This window comes from Oratosquilla oratoria, chromosome 9 (genome assembly GCF_046742065.1).
Source record: "Oratosquilla oratoria isolate Oo_2021 chromosome 9, ASM4674206v1, whole genome shotgun sequence".
Taxonomy (NCBI): Eukaryota; Metazoa; Arthropoda; class Malacostraca; order Stomatopoda; family Squillidae; genus Oratosquilla; species Oratosquilla oratoria.
Window position 1 is genome coordinate 78,979,843 of NC_134785.1, and position 18,769 is coordinate 78,998,611.

The 18,769-nt window shown below is 37.7% G+C and overlaps 1 protein-coding gene across 2 annotated transcripts in view; it reads right to left on the bottom strand.

The window, feature by feature from the left end:
- LOC143028637 (integrin alpha-IIb-like) overlaps positions 1-18,769 on the bottom strand; it is a 641,228-nt gene that overhangs the window by 37,820 nt on the left and 584,639 nt on the right. For both annotated transcript variants that reach the window (XM_076191051.1, XM_076191050.1), the window contains exon 25: positions 13,312-13,410. In XM_076191051.1, coding sequence (XP_076047166.1) covers positions 13,312-13,410 — 99 coding nt within the window. The remainder of the gene's footprint in view (positions 1-13,311; positions 13,411-18,769) is intronic.

The following is an 18,769-nucleotide window of genomic DNA, read 5'->3' on the forward strand; positions in this document are numbered from 1 at the left end:
TTCCCAGTTTTCTTGTTGGAAGAATTCTCTTATTTTATCAAAGTTTGTTTTTTCATACATCATTCTTCCTTTTCTATATTGTTCATTTCTTTTCATATATTTTTCTTCATTAAGTTCCAGTTCAATCAATATGTGGTCACTTTTACCTATTGGTGTTTTATATTCTATCTTGTCCACTATTCTAGGTTCAGATGTAATTATTAAGTCTAGCCTCGATGGTTCTTCTTCATTTCTATACCTAGTGTTCTCTTGTATCCATTGTGTCATTGAATGGTCAGTAATCATCTCAAGTAGAGCATTTCCCCATGAGTCATCACCACTCTTTACTGTCATTTCTTCCCAGCAGATTTCTTTGCAATTAAAGTCGCCCATCATAACTATTCTTCCTCCGTCTTCCATTATTTTAGTTAATGCTATCTTTGTGTCCTCTAACATACTTTTATATTCACTCTCCTCCCATGAGGCTGTTTTCGGAGGCACATAATTGATCACAAATTTTCTGCTCTTCTTATCTCTGTCTCCACTTCTATCATAATCATCTCTACTGTATTCTTTCCATATATGACACCTTTCACGTTTATATCCTTCTTAGTCAGGAACATAACTCCACCCCCTTGCTTTTTCTCTCTGTTTCTAATCCAATAATTGTATGCATCATGTCCTACACTGTTGGGTGGTAGTGGGCCTTTTAATTTTGTTTCTACAATTCCCATTATGTCCGGTTCTTTTTCTTTCAAATAATCATTCAGCTCATTCAATCCTGTTATTAATCCATCTATATTTGTGTAAGACACTCTTAGTTTTCTGCCACTTCCATTGTGTTCTCTGTTTCCCTTATGTTTTTCTTTTGTATGTCGAACTTCCTTAGTTTCATGTTCACTACTCTCCAATAGAATCTCTCTTTCTCTGACTCCGTTCTGTTCTCGTTTTTTGTCTTAGCTTCCAGTCTTTTCTGCTTTTCTTCCTCTCTTTACTCTTTATTCATTTCTCTTTTTATCCATATCTTTTTGTGTTGTTCACTTGTTGCTAGTTTCCCTGTTTTGGATAAGATATTCTCTGCCGTTGTTTGTGACTTGAATTTAATCTTAATTGGTCTGGTCTTGTCTGTGCTATACTTTCCGAGTCTAAATTTCTCTTCGATTTGTTTCATAATTCCTGGTTCATCTTCCTGAACTGATTCTAGTAATTGGCTTACTTTTTCATTTTCCTCTTTGATTCTTGTGGTTCTATCTGTGTTGTGTTTCTCTTCCATTCCTAATATAATTATACATTTCTTCTTGTCTGCTAAATCCCTTACTATATTCTCCTTTTGTCTCATCACTTTAATAACTGAGTCTTCATTATGTTCTTTCAATTGCTGTTTGACTATGTCAGTGAATGAAATCTTATTTCCTTCTTGGGTTTGCTTCCAATTTTTACTTTCTTTAGCTATTGTTTCTCTGTTTTCTTTACTATTCTTCTTCAATTCCTCATTCTCCCCCTTTACCTCTCTTAACTGTCTTTTTAGTTCTTCTATTTCATCAGTTAAGTTTTTATTCGCCTTTTCCAGTTCTTCCAATCTTTCAACCCTTTTTAAAATGGTGTTCATATGACCTAACCTACTCTCCAAGTCCTCGATCACCTTATCAACCTTCTTCTCTAGTCTTGTCAGTCGGGGGGGGTTTGTGTCCCCCCCACTCTCTTTAAATCCCTTGAAAATATTCTCATCACTTTCTGCTATATTGCTCCTATCTATACCTCTAATCTTCACATTCCTATTAGACATGTTATCATCCAACTCGTCTTGGGGTCTTTTGTCTACCCGGCGGCCCGTCAGGGCCATTTCCTCCACCTCCTCATTACCTTCCATTTCCCCAGCAATCCCTCCCCCTCTCCTCTTTTCTTACTTTCCCACTACCTCACGAGCAATTTCCCCCCCCCCCCTGCAAATACAAAAAGGCACTTCTCTTTGCGTTGGTATCCACAATCTGCACTTTTCTTCAGAGCGTTCTTCAAGCCGTCCGTTCGTTGAAAGTGTGTATTTACCTAGTTGTATTTACCTAGTTGTATTTTACGGGAAGGGGAGCTATGCTCGTGAGGTCCCGTCTTCATATCTCATTTTATCTAAACTATTTTTAAATTCATGTATTGTTTTTGCACACACCACTTTCTCATCTAACTTGTTCCAACTGTCTATTGCTCTGTGAGGAAAGCTGTTCTTTTTCAAATCTCTTCTATAGTTGTCTTTTTTTATTTTCTTTCCGTGTCCTCTTGTATTTCTGTCATCCCATTTTATCAGATTCTCTCTATCAGTAATTTCTATGCCTTTCATGATTCTGTAAATAGCTATCAAATCTCCTCTCTCTCTTCTTTGCTCTAGTGTCTGTAGTTTAAGTTTTTGTAGTCTCTCTTCATATGATAGTTTTGAGAGTGTTGGTGCCAGTTTAGTAATTGCTCTTTGTATTCTTTCAAGTTTTTTTATACATTTTTTTGTACTTGGTGACCATATCGTTGCTGCATATTCCAATCTTGGTCTTATCAGGGTGACTAGGATTTTCCTCACCATTTCTTCATCCAGGTATGTAAATGCCACTTTGATTGTTCTTATTAAATTATAAGTTTCTCCAAAAATCTTATTTATATGTTTCTCAGGTGATATATTATTCATAACAATGACTCCCAGGTCCCTCTCATTTTCTACTCTTTTTATTCCTTCTTCTCCCAAATTATATGATCCTGTTATTCTGTTTTTGCTTTTTCCAAATTCCATTATACTACACTTTTTTGTATTGAACTCCATCTCCCACTTCCTACTCCATTCTTGTACTTTATTTAGATCTCTCTGTAGTGATTCACAATCTTCTTCAGTTTTCACTCTTTTCAGTAATTTTGCATCATCTGCAAAGAAGCTCATATAGCTTTCAATTCCTTCATCCATATCATTAATATATATAGCAAACATTATTGGGGCCAGAACTGTTCCCTGCGGGACACCGCTTATTACTTCATTCCATTTTGAGTGCTGATCTCTTATCACTACTCGCATTTTTCTTTCTTGCAAAAAGTCTTCCATCCAATTTAGCAATTTACCTTGTATTCCTCCTTCATATTCTAATTTCTTAAGCAACTTCTTATGTGGTACTTTGTCAAAAGCTTTTTTTAGGTCTAGAAATGCACAATCAGCCCATCCATCTCTTTCTTGTATTATATCTATTAGCCTTGAATAGAAACATATTAAATTGGTGACGCATGATCGTCCTTGTCTGAATCCAAATTGCCTTGGATTTAGTACGTTGTTTTTTTCCAAGTATTTTACCCATCTACTTTTGATAATTCTTTCACATATTTTTGCTATTGTACTTGTTAGAGAGACTGGTCTATAGTTGGTAGGTTCTTCTTTATTTCCTCCTTTATATATAGGTACTATATTTGCTTTTTTCCAATCTTCTGGAACTTTTCCTTCTTTTAAGGAACTGCTTATTATGCTATGTATTTTGTCTGCCAGTTCATTCCTACATTCTTTCAGAATCCAGTTTGCTATTTCATCTGGCCCATGCGATTTTCTGACATCAAAATTACCCAAGTGTGTCAATATTTCATTCTTCGTTACTTCTATTTCTTCCATAGGGGGGACTTTTTCCTTCCACTCAATCTCTTCAGGTTGTATATTTTCCCTTGTAAACACTGATTTAAAATGTTTGTTCATAATTTCTGCCATTTCCATTTCCTCAGTGTATTCAACTCCCCCTTGTCTTAATTTCTCCAAGTCTTGTTTGTTTTTCAGTTTATTGTTTACAAATCTGTAGAATAGTTTTGGTTGATCTTTACACTTTTCTATAACATCTTTTTCATATTTTCTTTTTTCCTCTCTGCACTTTTGTACATATTCATTTCTATAACCAGTATATATTTTCCATTTTTCAGGTCTTCTGTCTTTTTTCCATCCGGTCCAGGCTTTGTCTCTTTTGTCTTTTAACTCCCTACAACTTTTGTTGTACCAGCATTTTACATATTCTTTTTCTTGTTTTTGTCTTGGGACATACTTTTCCACTCCTTCTTTGTAAATTTTTGTCAAAATATTCCATTTCTCTTCCACTGATGTTTCTTCTTTGTATATTTCTTCCCAGTTTTCTTGTTGAAAGAATTCTCTTATTTTATCAAAGTTTGTTTTTTCATACATCATTCTTCCTTTTCTATATTGTTCATTTCTTTTCATATATTTTTCTTCATTAAGTTCCAGTTCAATCAATATGTGGTCACTTTTACCTATTGGTGTTTTATATTCAATCTTGTCCACTATTCTAGGTTCAGATGTAATTATTAAGTCTAGCCTCGATGGTTCTTCTTCATTTCTATACCTAGTGTTCTCTTGTATCCATTGTGTCATTGAATGGTCAGTAATCATCTCAAGTAGAGCATTTCCCCATGAGTCATCACCACTCTTTACTGTCATTTCTTCCCAGCAGATTTCTTTGCAATTAAAGTCGCCCATCATAACTATTCTTCCTCCGTCTTCCATTATTTTAGTTAATGCTATCTTTGTGTCCTCTAACATACTTTTATGTTCATTCTCCTCCCATGAGGCTGTTTTCGGAGGCACATAGTTGATCACAAATTTTCTGCTCTTCTTATCTCGGTCTTCCACTTCTATCATAATCATCTCTACTGTATTCTTTCCATATATGACACCTTTCATGTTTATATCCTTCTTTGTCAGGAACATAACTCCACCCCCTTGTTTTTTCTCTCTGTTTCTAATCCAATAATTGTATGTATCATGTCCTACACTGTTGGGTGGTAGTGGGCCTTTTAATTTTGTTTCTACAATTCCCATTATGTCCGGTTCTTTTTCTTTCAAATAATCATTCAGTTCATTCAATCCTGTTATCAATCCATCTATATTTGTGTAAGACACTCTTAGTTTTCTGCCACTTCCATTGTGTTCTCTGTTTCCCTTATGTTTTTCTTTAGTATGTCGAACTGCTTTATTTTCATGTTCACTACTCTCCAATAGAATCTCTCTTTCTCTGACTCCGTTCTTTCCTCGTTTTTTGCCTTAGCTTCAATTCTTTTCTGTTTTTCTGCCTCTCTTTCCTCCTTATTCATTTCTCTTTTTATCCATACCTTTTTATATTGATCATTTGTTGCTAGTTTCCCTGTCTTGGATAGAATTTTCTCTGCCGTTGTTTGTGACCTGAATTTAATCTTAATTGGTCTGGTCTTATCTGTACTATATTTTCCGAGTCTGAATTTTTCCTCAATTTCCTTTATAATTTCTGGTTCATCTTCCTGGACTAATTTTAATAAACTGCTTACCCTTTCATTTTCCTCCTTGATTCTTGCGGTTCTATCTGGGTTATGTTTCTCTTCCATTCCTAATATAATTATACATTTCTTTTTGTCAGCTAATTCTCTTACTATATTCTCCTTCTGTCTCATCACTTTAATAACTGAGTCTTCATTATGTTCTTTCAATTGCTGTTTGACTATGTCAGTGAATGAAACCTTATTCCCTTCTTGAGTTATTCTCCAATTTTTAGCTTCTGTAGCTATTTTCTCACTGTTTTCATTACTATTCTTCTTCAATTTCTCATTCTCCTCCTTTACATTTCCTAACTGTCTTTTTAGGTCCTCTACTTCTTCAGTTAAGTTTCTGTTAGCCTTCTCTAGTTGTTCCAATCTTTCAATTCTTTGGAGAATGGAGCCTACATTACCTAACTTACGTTCCAAGTCCTCGATCACCTTATCAACTCTCTCCTCTAGTCTTATCAGTCTGGGGGGGGTTGTGTCCCCCCCACCCTCTTTAAATCCCTGGAACATATTCTCGTCACTTTCTACTGTATTTCTCCACTCTATACTTCTAATCTTTACATTTTTATTTGCCATTTCGTCATCCGGTGGTCGTTTCATGTTGACCTTCCGCCCGTCTGCCTGGGCCAAGTCCTCCACATCCTCATTACCTTCCATTTCCCCAGTAATCCCTCCCCCTCTCCTCTTTCCTTACTTTCCCACTACCTCACGAGCAATTCCCCCCCCCTGCAAATACAAAAAGGCACTTCTCTTTGCGTTGGTATCCTCAATCTGCACTTTTCTTCAGAGCGTTCGTCAAGCCGTCCGTTCGTTGAAAGTGTGTGTGTGTGCGCGCGTGTATGTGGTGTATGTATGTGGCGTTTGTGGCGTATGTATTTGTGCGTATATACATGTGTGTATGTGGCGTATATGCATATGTGTATGTGGCATATATACATATGTGTGTGTTTGTGGCATATACACTGTGTGTGTGTATGTGGCATATGTATTTACCTAGTTGTAGTTGTATTTACCTAGTTGTATTTTACGGGAAGGGGAGCTATGCTCGTGGGGTCCCGTCTTCATATCTCATTTTATCTAAACTATTTTTAAATTCATGTATTGTTTTTGCACACACCACTTTCTCATCTAACTTGTTCCAACTGTCAATTACTCTGTGAGGAAAGCTGTTCTTTTTCAAGTCTCTTCTATAGCTGTCTTTTTTTTATTTTCTTTCCGTGTCCTCTTGTATTTCTATCATCCCATTTTATCAGATTCTCTCTGTCAGTAATTTCTATGCCTTTCATGATTCTGTAAATAGCTATCAAAACTCCTCTCTCTCTTCTTTGCTCTAGTGTCTGTAGTTCAAGCTTTTCTAGTCTCTCTTCATATGATAGTTTTGAGAGTGTTGGTGCCAGTTTTGTAATTGCTCTTTGTATTCTTTCAAGTTTTTTTTATACATTTTTTTGTACTTGGTGACCATATCGTTGCTGCATATTCCAATCTTGGTCTTATCAGGGTGATTAGGATTTTCTTCACCATTTCTTCATCCAGGTATGTAAATGCAACTTTGACTGTTCTTATTAAATTATAAGTTTCTCCAAAAATCTTATTTATATGTTTCTCAGGTGACATATTATTCATAACAATGACTCCCAGGTCCTTCTCATTTTCTACTTTTTTTATTCCTTCTTCTCCCAATTTATATGCTCCTGTTATTCTGTTTTTGCTTTTTCCAAATTCCATTATACTACACTTTTTTGTATTGAACTCCATCTCCCACTTCCTACTCCATTCCTGTACTATATTTAGATCTCTCTGTAGTGATTCACAATCTTCTTCAGTTTTCACTCTTTTCAGTAGTTTTGCATCATCTGCAAAGAAGCTCATATAGCTTTCAATTCCTTCATCCATATCATTAATATATATAGCAAACATTATTGGGGCCAGAACTGTTCCTTGCGGAACACCGCTTATTACTTCATCCCATTTTGAGTGCTGATTTCTTATCACTACTCATTTTTCTTTCTTGCAAAAAGTCTTCCATCCAATTTAGTAGTTTTCCCTGTAGTCCTCCTTCAGTTTCTAATTTCTTATGCAACTTCTTATGTGGTACTTTGTCAAAAGCTTTCTTTAGGTCTAGAAATGCACAGTCCGCCCATCCATCTCTTTCTTGTATTATATCTATTAGCCTTGAATAGAAACATATTAAATTCGTGACGCATGATCGTCCTTGTCTGAATCCAAATTGCCTTGGATTTAACATTTTGTTTTTTTCTAAATATTTTACCCATCTACTTTTGATAATTCTTTCACAAATTTTTGCTATTGTACTTGTTAGAGAGACTGGTCTATAGTTTGTAGGTTCTTCTTTATTTCCTCCTTTATATATAAGTACTATATTTGCTTTTTTCCAATCTTCTGGAACTTTTCCTTCTTTCAAGGAACTGTTTATTATGCTATGTATTTTGTCTGCCAGTTCATTCCTGCATTCTTTCAGAATCCAGTTTGCTATATCATCTGGTCCATGCAATTTTCTGACATCAAGATTACTCAAGTGTGTCAATATTTCATTCTTTGTTACTTCTATTTCTTCCATAGGGGTACTTTCTCTTTCCATTCAATCTCTTCAGGTTGTATGTTCTCCCTTGTAAACACTGATTTAAAATGTTTGTTCATAATTTCCGCCATTTCTACTTCCTCAGTGTATTCAACTCCCTCTTGTCTTAATTTCTCCAAGCCTTGTTTATTTTTCAGTTTATTGTTTACAAATCTGTAGAATAGTTTTGGTTTATCTTTACACTTTTCTATGACATCTTTTTCATATTTTCTCTTTTCCTCTCTGCACATTTGTACATATTCATTTCTATAACTGTTATATATTTTCCATTTTTCAGGTCTTCTGTCTTTTTCCCATCTGGTCCAGGCTTTGTCTCTTTTGTCTTTTAACTCCCTACAACTTTTGTTGTACCAGCATTTTACATATTCTTTTTCTTGTTTTTGTCTTGGGACATATTTTCCACTCCTTTTTTGTAAATTTTTGTCAAAATATTCCATTTCTCTTCCACTGTTGTTTCTTCTTTGTATATTTCTTCCCAGTTTTCTTGTTGAAAGAATTCTCTTATTTGATCAAAGTTTGTTTTTTCATACATCATTCTTCCTTTTCTATATTGCTCATTTCTTTTCCTATATTTTTCTTCACCAAGTTCCAGTTCAATCAATATGTGGTCACTTTTACTTATTGGTGTTTTATATTCAATCTTGTCCACTATTCTAGGTTCAGATGTAATTATTAAGTCTAGTCTCGATGGTTCTTCTTCATTTCTATACCTGGTGTTCTCCTGTATCCATTGTGTCATTGTATGGTCAGTAATCATCCCAAGTAGAGCGTTTCCCCATGAGCCGTCTCCACCCTTTACTGTCATTTCTTCCCAGCAGATTTCTTTGCAATTAAAGTTGCCCATTATAACTATTCTTCCTCCATCTTCCATTATTTTATTTAATGTTATCTTTGTGTCCTCTAACATACTTTTATGTTCACTCTCCTCCCATGAGGCTGTTTTCGGAGGCACATAATTTATCACAAATTTTCTGCTCTTCTTATCTCTGTCTTCCACTTCTATCATAATCATCTCTACTGTATTCTTTCCATATATGACACCCTTCACGTTTATATCCTTCTTAGTCAGGAACATAACTCCACCCCCTTGTTTTTTCTCTCTGTTTTTAATCCAATAATTATATGCTTTATGTCCTATACTGTTGGGTGGTAGTGGACCTTTTAATTTTGTTTCTACAATTCCCATTATGTCCGGTTCTTTTTCTTTCAAATAATCATTCAGCTCATTCAATCCTGTTATTAATCCATCTATATTTGTGTAAGACACTCTTAGTTTTCTGTCACTTCCATTGTGTTCTCTGTTTCCCCTTTTGTTTTTCTCTTGTATGTCGAACTGCCTTAGTTTCATATTCACTACTCTCCAATAGAATCTCTCTTTCTCTGACTCCGTTCTGTTCTCGTTTTTTTCTTAGCTTCAAGTCTTTTCTGCTTTTCCTCCTCTCTTTCCTCTTTATTCATTTCCCTTTTTATCCATACCTTTTTATATTGTTCACTTGTTGCTAGTTTCCCTGTTTTGGATAAGATATTCTCTGCCGTCGTTTGTGACCTGAATTTAATCTTAATTGGTCTGGTCTTATCTGTACTATACTTTCCGAGCCTGAATTTTTCCTCAATTTCCTTTATAATTTCTGGTTCATCTTCCTGAACTAATTTTAGTAAACTGCTTACTTTTTCATTTTCCTCATTGGTTCTTGAGGTTCTATCTGGGTTATGTTTCTCTTCCATTCCTAATATAATTATACATTTCTTTTTGTCAGCTAAGTCTCTTACTATATTCTCCTTCTGTCTCATCACTTTAATAACTGAGTCTTCAGTTTGTTCTCTAATTTGCTGTTTAATTATATCAGTAAATGCAACTTTACTGTTTTCTTTTATCGACTTCCATCCCTCTCTGTTTTCTTTACTATTCCTCTTCAATTCCTCATTCTCCACCTTTACTTCTTTTAACTGTCTTTTCAGGTTTTCTATTTCATCAGTTAAGTTTTTGTTCGCCTTCTCTAGTTCTTCCAATTTTTTAACTCTTTGTAGAATGTTGTTAACATGACCGAACCTACGCTCCAAGTCCTCGATCATCTTATTGACCTTCTCTTCTAGTCTTGTCAGTCGGGGGGGGGGGGTGGTGGTGGTGGTGGTTGTGTCCCCCCACCCTCTTTAAATCCCTGGAAAATATTCTCATCACTTTCTACTGTCTTGCTCTTATCTATACTTCTAATCTTTACATTTTTATCAGACATTTCATCGTCGTCGGGGGGCCGTTTGTTTACCTTTCGCCTGTCTGCCTGGGCCAAGTCTACTCCTTCCTCATTTCCTTCCATTTCCCTCAGTAATCCCTCCCCTTCTCCTCTTTCCCTACTTTCCTACTACCCCACGAGCAATTTCCCCCCACCCTGTAAATACAATAGGCACTTCTCTTTGCGTTGGGATCCACAAAACTTCAATTTTCTTCAGAACATCTAAGCCGTCCGTTCGTTGAAGTGTGTGTGTGTGTGTGTGTGTGCGTGTATGTGTCTGTGTTCACATGTACAAGTAAGCATGTACGTGTGTGTGTCTGTGTTCGTATTTGTGTGTACACGCATGCGCACTCACAACATACACTGGTTGTCTAACACGTGTCTACACGTGTGCAAGTGTGTATATGTCTGTTTTTGATCTCCCAAACCACCACCGCCAGTAACAACAAGAACCTCATAAGAGAAATTAAGACACGACAAGCGCAGTCATTATCAGACTTATTAGTTGTGTTCCAAAAGAAAGAAACATTACACTTCAACAGGTTAGGGTGGTAAAATTTCACAACAGCATGGCGCAGGTGGTGGAAGCGACAAGCTAAATCTTGTTGGCTACCCCCCCCTACCACCCCCTTTCCTCCCCTCCCTCCCTCCTGCATCAGTACCCAGAGGTTGACACGTAACCGCATGCAGCCACCCACGGCTATCCCCTCGCCCCACACCCTTGTTTGAGCAGTTCCCAGTGTACATAATGACCGCGTTATATGAGGATCGACTGTATATGGTAAAATAGAAAGCAGTCACCATAAATGTTTGCGATGTTGCCACGTGTGTGCGTATGCGTGCCTGACTCTTCGCGAATTTTAAAACGGTTCTCTACATTTGAGATGGTTTTGAAATAAAATCCACGTACGATTGAATTTGTGTTATTCGAATCCGCGTTATTTGAGGGATTCCTGTATATATATATTGTATATATGTACATATATGATGATGATGATTTGGTTCAATGTCATAAACTCCCCCTTATCAGGAGCCTAAGATAGTGCCCCTTGCAGTGGACTTTGTAGCGTGGAATTTAATGAACCATGCCCTTAGTTCAACTCACTCCAAGCAGGATTCAAATCGTCATTATCTCGACCTTTGCCACAAGTAACAATGCCCTAACCTGCTCAGCCAACTAAAATCTTCCACAGCAATCTCTCCCACCTATTCATTCATTCAACAGCTACAGTGAGTCCTCATTATATGGTACATATGTGTTCCTGAAAACCTTACTGCAAATTGAAATGACTGTATACTGAACACAAGTTTTGAGTTATGGCGGACGTACCTTTTCCCTGCACTTTCCTCTTCAAAATATCTAATTTTACCTCCAAAACACGAGCGGATATCGTATCTGTGAATTTTTCTTACCATAAGTAGAATTGAGGGTAGTAATTACAAAATACCGTAACTGTGAATTTACCTGATAAAGAATTACCATATAAGGAGGTCTCACTGTATTAACATTTACACCAGAAGTTTCCACTCTAACCACAGAGTAGAGGTTGTATGATATAAAATTGGAACAACTACTGGAGGCACTGCATGTGAGAAAAGCCACATGGCCTGATGGAATCTCAAGTTGGAACAACTAGTGTACAAGATTACAAATTTTTTGAGAGTTCATTAAGAGAAAGAAAAATGCTCAATGATTGGAAATTAATTCCTGGTAGAAAGCCAGTTTGGCTTCAGAAAGGAAGATCAGACATTTCCACTTAGCTGAGTTTTTACTCAAGATTAGTCAATGTGCTCCAAGATATTTTGAAATAACATTAGAACAGGATATTCTTGCCTCAAATATGGTTATCTCATGTGTTATAGCCAACCGTGAATCAAACGATTTTCAAATCGCCTGCCTACTACTCACTGCTTCGAACAAGACTCATAGCCAATATACGTCATTACAATGTATGAGTTCGAATCTTGCCATGAAGCTTTGACCCCCGCCTACCTCGGGTATAAAAAGAGCCTCCCCGGTTGTCCACCCTCTCTCACACCTTCACACCACCCTAGGTCTCACCTCTTCGACGCTGTATATTGGTGCATTGCTGTTTTGCTCGCAAGCATTTTTCTGTAGTACAAACTAAGTTTTGGACTTGTATAGGGTTATTAATTATTTTGTGTGATTTATATATATTTAAGACTCAGTGATTTGTGAATTGTATGTTTTCTTTATTAGGAAAGTGTATTCATGTTATTCCTCAGAACACTGTGAGTGTATCGTAATTGTTAAAACAGTAAAACTTTATTTTTTCCTTTATGTGTAAATATAGTTAGTTAAGTTTCGTGCAGACGTCTATCTTACCTCAACCATAATCCTTATAATTCCTACTTACATTCAGTCTCAAATAGAGCTTCTCCTCGGAACGTATTTTACCTATATGTTCCACGTTTATTGTTGTGGGTTTGCTTCTCAACTGGAACTCAACTTACCCCTAGATTCGACTGAAGTTCCACTCATTACGTTAACTCAGGCCAAAACCCAGCAAGCAACCCATGACACATGACATATACTAAAATATCCAATATACAATGCTGCAAAAAACACCTACTTCATCTACCTCCTCAAAGAAGTGACAGTGCACTGAATTTTGGGCAATAAAACACCTATACCTTAATCACCCCTCCACAATTTCAAACATAAAATAGGACCCCTAACCAAACTATAAGCACCCTTGACTATCTAGATCAATATATGAAATATAGAATATCATACCATAGCAGCATGACAATGTCCACTAGTACAGATCTGCCAGTAAACCACAGATCATAATAGCCAACTATAGATGTCAGCTCTCATGTGAAAAATAAGTGGAATTTTATAAAAATATCTGAGAATTAATTGCAGTAAAGAAATCAAGTCCCATCCCTACAAGTTGTACTTCCAAGTAGAAGTGATGTTGACAGACTCTAGAAACAGATAATACGAAGATGATGTTCTTGTACATGTACACCACAAAATCATCTAGTTCAGGTGGCCACTGTTGGTCTCTAGTGTCACCAATCATGTTTGTGCATCTTTACTGATTGGTTGATGCACAGTTTACCTCCATTTACAAAGTCTACAAGTTTCATAATTTAAATTAATGCATGAAATCAACTTTCTGTGCCTACAGTACACAAAGTCATGGAACAAGAAAGAGGACATACCTTGTAGAAGCTGAAGGCAATGATCAGGAGTAGCAACAAGCCCAAGACAGCAGCTAATACCCACCACCACCAGGGAACACTAAATATAGATGCATCTTTCTGTGGGATACAGATAGGTCAGGATATTTAACTTTTGGATTTATTCAGTAAAGTGGTGGCAAAATATACATACATACATACATATACCAAAGGCTTTTTTCCCCCTTACATGGGAGGTGGCCAAAAGAAAAAAGCATAGAAACCACTCCCACCCATTCCATCCCCTACACACTCCACTCCTCTCCCCACCTCCTGGATAACGGGTCATTCCTGCATCTTGTCCACTGCCCTGGGTCAGAGGCAGTGTCGTAAGACATAGCACATCCACAGCAAGGCCATTTAATTAATTTAGTGACCCCCCTCTCCGTCCCCTCATGCAGAAAAGGAGAAGACAGGGAGAAATCCCTTTGGGCTGTGTCAACTTATTTCTCATACATACTCCCTCACCCCCCGCCCTCATGCATCACAGCATCATCCATACACAACCATTCTCCATTCACCCTTATCTTCTGTCATCTCCCATCCTTCCTCAACAGACATTCCTCTCTTTTGTAATGCCCCTTTTGCCCCATCCATCTCATCCTAAGATGCCCCCTCATGTTCACTCCTTCCACCTCTGCCTTCCACAACTCTTTTACTAATCTTTCTTCACTCATTCTTTCCATGTGTCCAAACCATCCCAATACTCTTTCATCAACCCTATCTCCCAACTCCTATTCCACCCCTGTTCTCCTCCTCACCTTCTCATTTCTCACTCTATCTAGCCTAGTAACCCCTATCATACTTCTCAATCTAGCCTAGTAACCCCTATCATACTTCTCAGACATTTCATCATTTCATGTACAACAAAACGGACTTTGAAAAACTAAGACAATTTTTCCAAAATGCAAATTGGAATAGGTTCACAAAAGAGGAAACAAATATGGAAGAGAAGTGGAACATATTTAAAGAGAATTACAAAGAGGAAGTCAACAAATATGTACCAATAAAGAAGCATAAAGAGATATATATATATATAAAATGTTGGTTTAACAAAAGATGCAGCGAGGCTAAAGCTAGGAGAGATAAAGCCTGGAAAAAATTGAAGACAGAAAAACATCCAAATGGCAAACATATAAAGTACTTAGAAACGAATATGTAAACATACGCAGGAAAGAAAAAAAAAGAATATGAAAGGGATATTATAGACAAATGTAAGGATCAACTGAAACTCTTTTACAGATATGTAAATGACAAAATAAAGGACAAGCATGACATAGTAAAACTACGTGAAGGTGATAAGGAATACACAGATGATACAGAGATGGCAGATGTTATGATCGGACATTTCAAGTCTGTTTTTACAATCGAGAACTCTCAACTCAGGGAGGATGATCAGTTAGAAAGTTTACCCATGATGAAGGAAATAAGAATAACTCAGAAGGAAATAAGAGATCAAATAAAAAGCCTGGATGTCAGAAAATCGCACGGACTGGATGAAATCGCAAATTGGATATTAAATGAGTGCATAGACAAACTGACAGATAAAATACATAAGATAATAGACTTCTCATTAAAAGAGGGAAAGGTACCACAAGACTGAAAGATGCATAGTGCCAATACACAAAAGAGGAAACAGGGAAGATCCCATAAACTTTAGACCGGTGTCCCTCACCAGTACAATTGCTAAAATATGCAAAAAGATCATTAGAAGCAGATGGATCAAACATTTGGAAGAAAACAATATAATAAACCCCAAATAATTTGGTTTTAGAAGTGGAAGATCGTGCACCACAAATCTATTATGCCTTTACTCGAGACTGATAGAAATAATACAAGAAAGAGATGGATGGGCGGACTGCGCCTTCCTGGATCTCCAAAAGGCTTTTGACAAGGTACCACACAAAAAATCAATAAACAAAATTGAAAAAATTGGAGGAATTCAAGGTAGGCTGTTGGAATGGGAAGAAGTAAAAAGTGGCATCCCTCAGGGCTCTGTCTTGGCTCCCTTAATGTTTGCCATATACATAAATGATATGGACAAAGGAGTGAATTGTTGAATGAATTTCTTTGCTGACGATGTTAAATTGCTCAAGAGAGTGAAAACAGAGGAAGATTGCAGATCGTTACAAGATGACCTACATAAAGTATGGGAATGAAGTCAGAAATACGAAATGAATTTCAGTATCAAGAAGTGTAGCATAATGGAGTTCGGAAAAGGCAAAAATAGAGTTTCGGGAAAATATATGATTGGAGACAAAGAAGTAAAGAAAGTTAACTCAGAGAGGGACCTAGGAATAATCATCTCAAGTGACTTGACACCTGACAAACATGTAAACAAGATATTTGGAGAGACTTATAATTTGTTAAGATCAATGAAGGTGGCATTTGACTACATGGAGGAAGAGATGGTTAAGAAATTGTTACATTGATGAGACCGAAACTAGAATATGCTATATCATTGTGGGCACCTAGCACAAAGAAAAACACAAAGAAATTAGAAAGAATCTGAAGAGCAGCAACTAAGATGGCACCTACACTATCAAATTTGACATACGAATAAAGATTGGAGAAATTACAACTGACAACTTTAGAGCAGAGAAGGGAGAGAGGGGACTTGTTGACCATTTTCAGAATTATGAAAGGAATGGAAGTTCTTGATAGAGATGATCTATTAAAATGGGACCAAAGAGAGACAAGAGGACACACAAAGAAACTAAAGAAAGACAGCTACAGAAGAGATCTGAAAAAGAAAAGTTTCCCACACAGAGTGATTGACGTCTGGAACAAATTGAACAGTGAAACAGTTAATGCCAGAACTATACACAAATTCAAAAGCAAACTGGATGTGGAGAGATACAAAAATGGGTCAAAATAAGCATAGCTCTCGTCCCGTAAAATACAACTAGGTAAATACATTCAAATTCCTTCTCTCTTCCTCTCTTATTTTCCATGTGTCTGCCCCATACAGAGCTGTTGGCACAATCACTCCTTCATACAATCTCCTTTTAGCATCCATTTCCAAATGTCTATTTCTCATTACACTTTTTAATCCCCCAAGGCATTTACTCACTTCTCTCAATCTACATTCTAACTCAACCCCAACTCCTCCCTTTCCTGCCATATTCATGAAATATACATACATATATTGGCTTTTTTCCTCCTTACAAGGGAGGTAGCTAAAACCAAAGGCATAAAAACCACTCCCATCCATTCCATCCCCAACATAGTACAATCCTCTCCATCCTCTTCCTCTTATCTTGGCACCTCCTGGATGATGGGTCATCCATGCATGTTGCCCACTGCCCTGGGTCAGAAGCAGTATCACAAGACACAGCACATCCACAGCAAGGCCACTTCATTAAACCAGTGACCCCTCTCTCTGTCCACTCATGCAGAAAAGGAGAAGACTGGGAGAAATCCTTTCAGGCTGCGTCAAATTATTTCTCACACATACTCGCTCACCCTCATCCCCCACCCACTCCACTCATACATCACAGCATCATCCATATACAACCATTCTCCATTCACCCCTGTCTTCTGTCCTCTCCTGTCCTTCCTTAATAGACATTCCCCTCTTTCCCAATGCCCCTTTTCCCCATCCATCCATCTCATCCTAGGTTGACCCCTCATGTTCACTCCTTCCACCTCTGCCTTCCACACCTCTTTTACTAATCTTTCTTCACTCATTCTTCCCATGTGTCCAAACCATCCCAATACTCTTTCACACTATCTCCCAACTCCCTTTCCATCCCCATTCTCCTCCTCACCTCCTCATTTCTCAATCTATCCAGCCTAGTAGCCCCTATCATACTTCTAAGGAACCCCATCTCAAACACAGATATATAAATGACAAACTAAAGGATAAGCATGAATTAGTGAAATTGCATGGAGATAAAGAATATATAGATGACACAGAGATGGCAAAAGTTATGATCAGACATTTTAGGTCTGTTTTTACAATTGAGAGCTCACAATCTTGGGAAGATGGACAACAAGAAAGACCACCCATGATGAAAGAAATAAAGATAACACAAAAAGAAATAAGAGACCAAATAAAAAACCTAGATGTCAGGAAATCACACGGACCAGATGAAATTGCAAACTGGAAACTAAAAGAGTGTATAGATGAAATGACAGATAAACTATACAAGATAATTGACTTCTCCCTTAATGAGGGAAAGGTACCGCAAGATTGGAAAGATGCAAATGTAGTACCAATATATAAAGGAGGAAATAGGGGTGATCCTACAAACTTCAGATTGGTATCCCTTACAAGCACAGTAGCAAAAATATGCAAAAAGGTCATCAGGAACAAATGGACAAAACACTTGGAAGAAAACAAAATAATAAACCCCAAACAATTTGGCTTTAGAAGTGGAAGATCGTGTACCACAATCCTAATCTGCTTTTACTCGAGATTACATACATACATACATATACCAAGGCTTTTCCCCCCTTACAAGGGAGGTACCCAAAATGGAAAAGGCATAAAATCACTCCCACCCATTCCATCCCTGAATACACTCCACACCCCTCCACCCTCCCTCTTATCTTAGCACCTCCTGGATGATGGGTCATCCCTGCACCTTGTCCACTGCCCTGGGTCAGAAGAAGTGTCGCAAGACACAGCACATCCACAGCAAGGCCGCTTCATTAAATCGGTGACCCCCCCCTCTCCATCCCCCCATGCATAAAAGGAGAAGACGGGGAGAAATCCCTTCGGGCTGCATCAAATTTTGCTCGCACATACCTCACCCCCATCCCCCCGCCCATTCCACCTCATGCATCACAACATCATCCATATACAACCATTCTCCATTCACCCATGTCTTCTGTCCTCTCCCATCCTTCCTCAACAGACATTCCCCTCTTCCCCAAAGCTCCCTTCACCCCATCCATCCACCTCATCCTAGGACGTCCCCTCATGTTCACTCCCTCCACATCTGCCTTCCATACCTCTTTTACTAGTCTTTCTTCACTCATTCCTTCCATGTGTCCAAAGCATCCTAATACTCTTTCATCAATCCTATCTCCCAACTCCCTTTCCATCCCTGTTCTCCTCCTCACCTCATTTCTAACTCTATCTAGCCTAGTAACCCCCATCATACTTCTCAGACACCTCATCTCAAACACATTTAAACTCCTTCTCTCTTCCTCTCTTATGTTCCATGTTTCTGCCCCATACAGTGCTGCTGGCACAATCACTCCTTCATGCATCCATTCCCAAATGTCTATTCCTCATTACACTCTTTAATCCACAAAGGCATTTACTCGCTTCTCTCAATCTACATTCTACCTCTACCTTCACTCCACCTTTTCCTGCCACATTTGCACCCAAGTATCTAAAACTATCCACTTCCTCCAGTCGCTCTCCCTTAATGCTCACTTCCAGTCTACTGCCACTTTCACCTCTTGTACATCTCATCACCTTACTTTT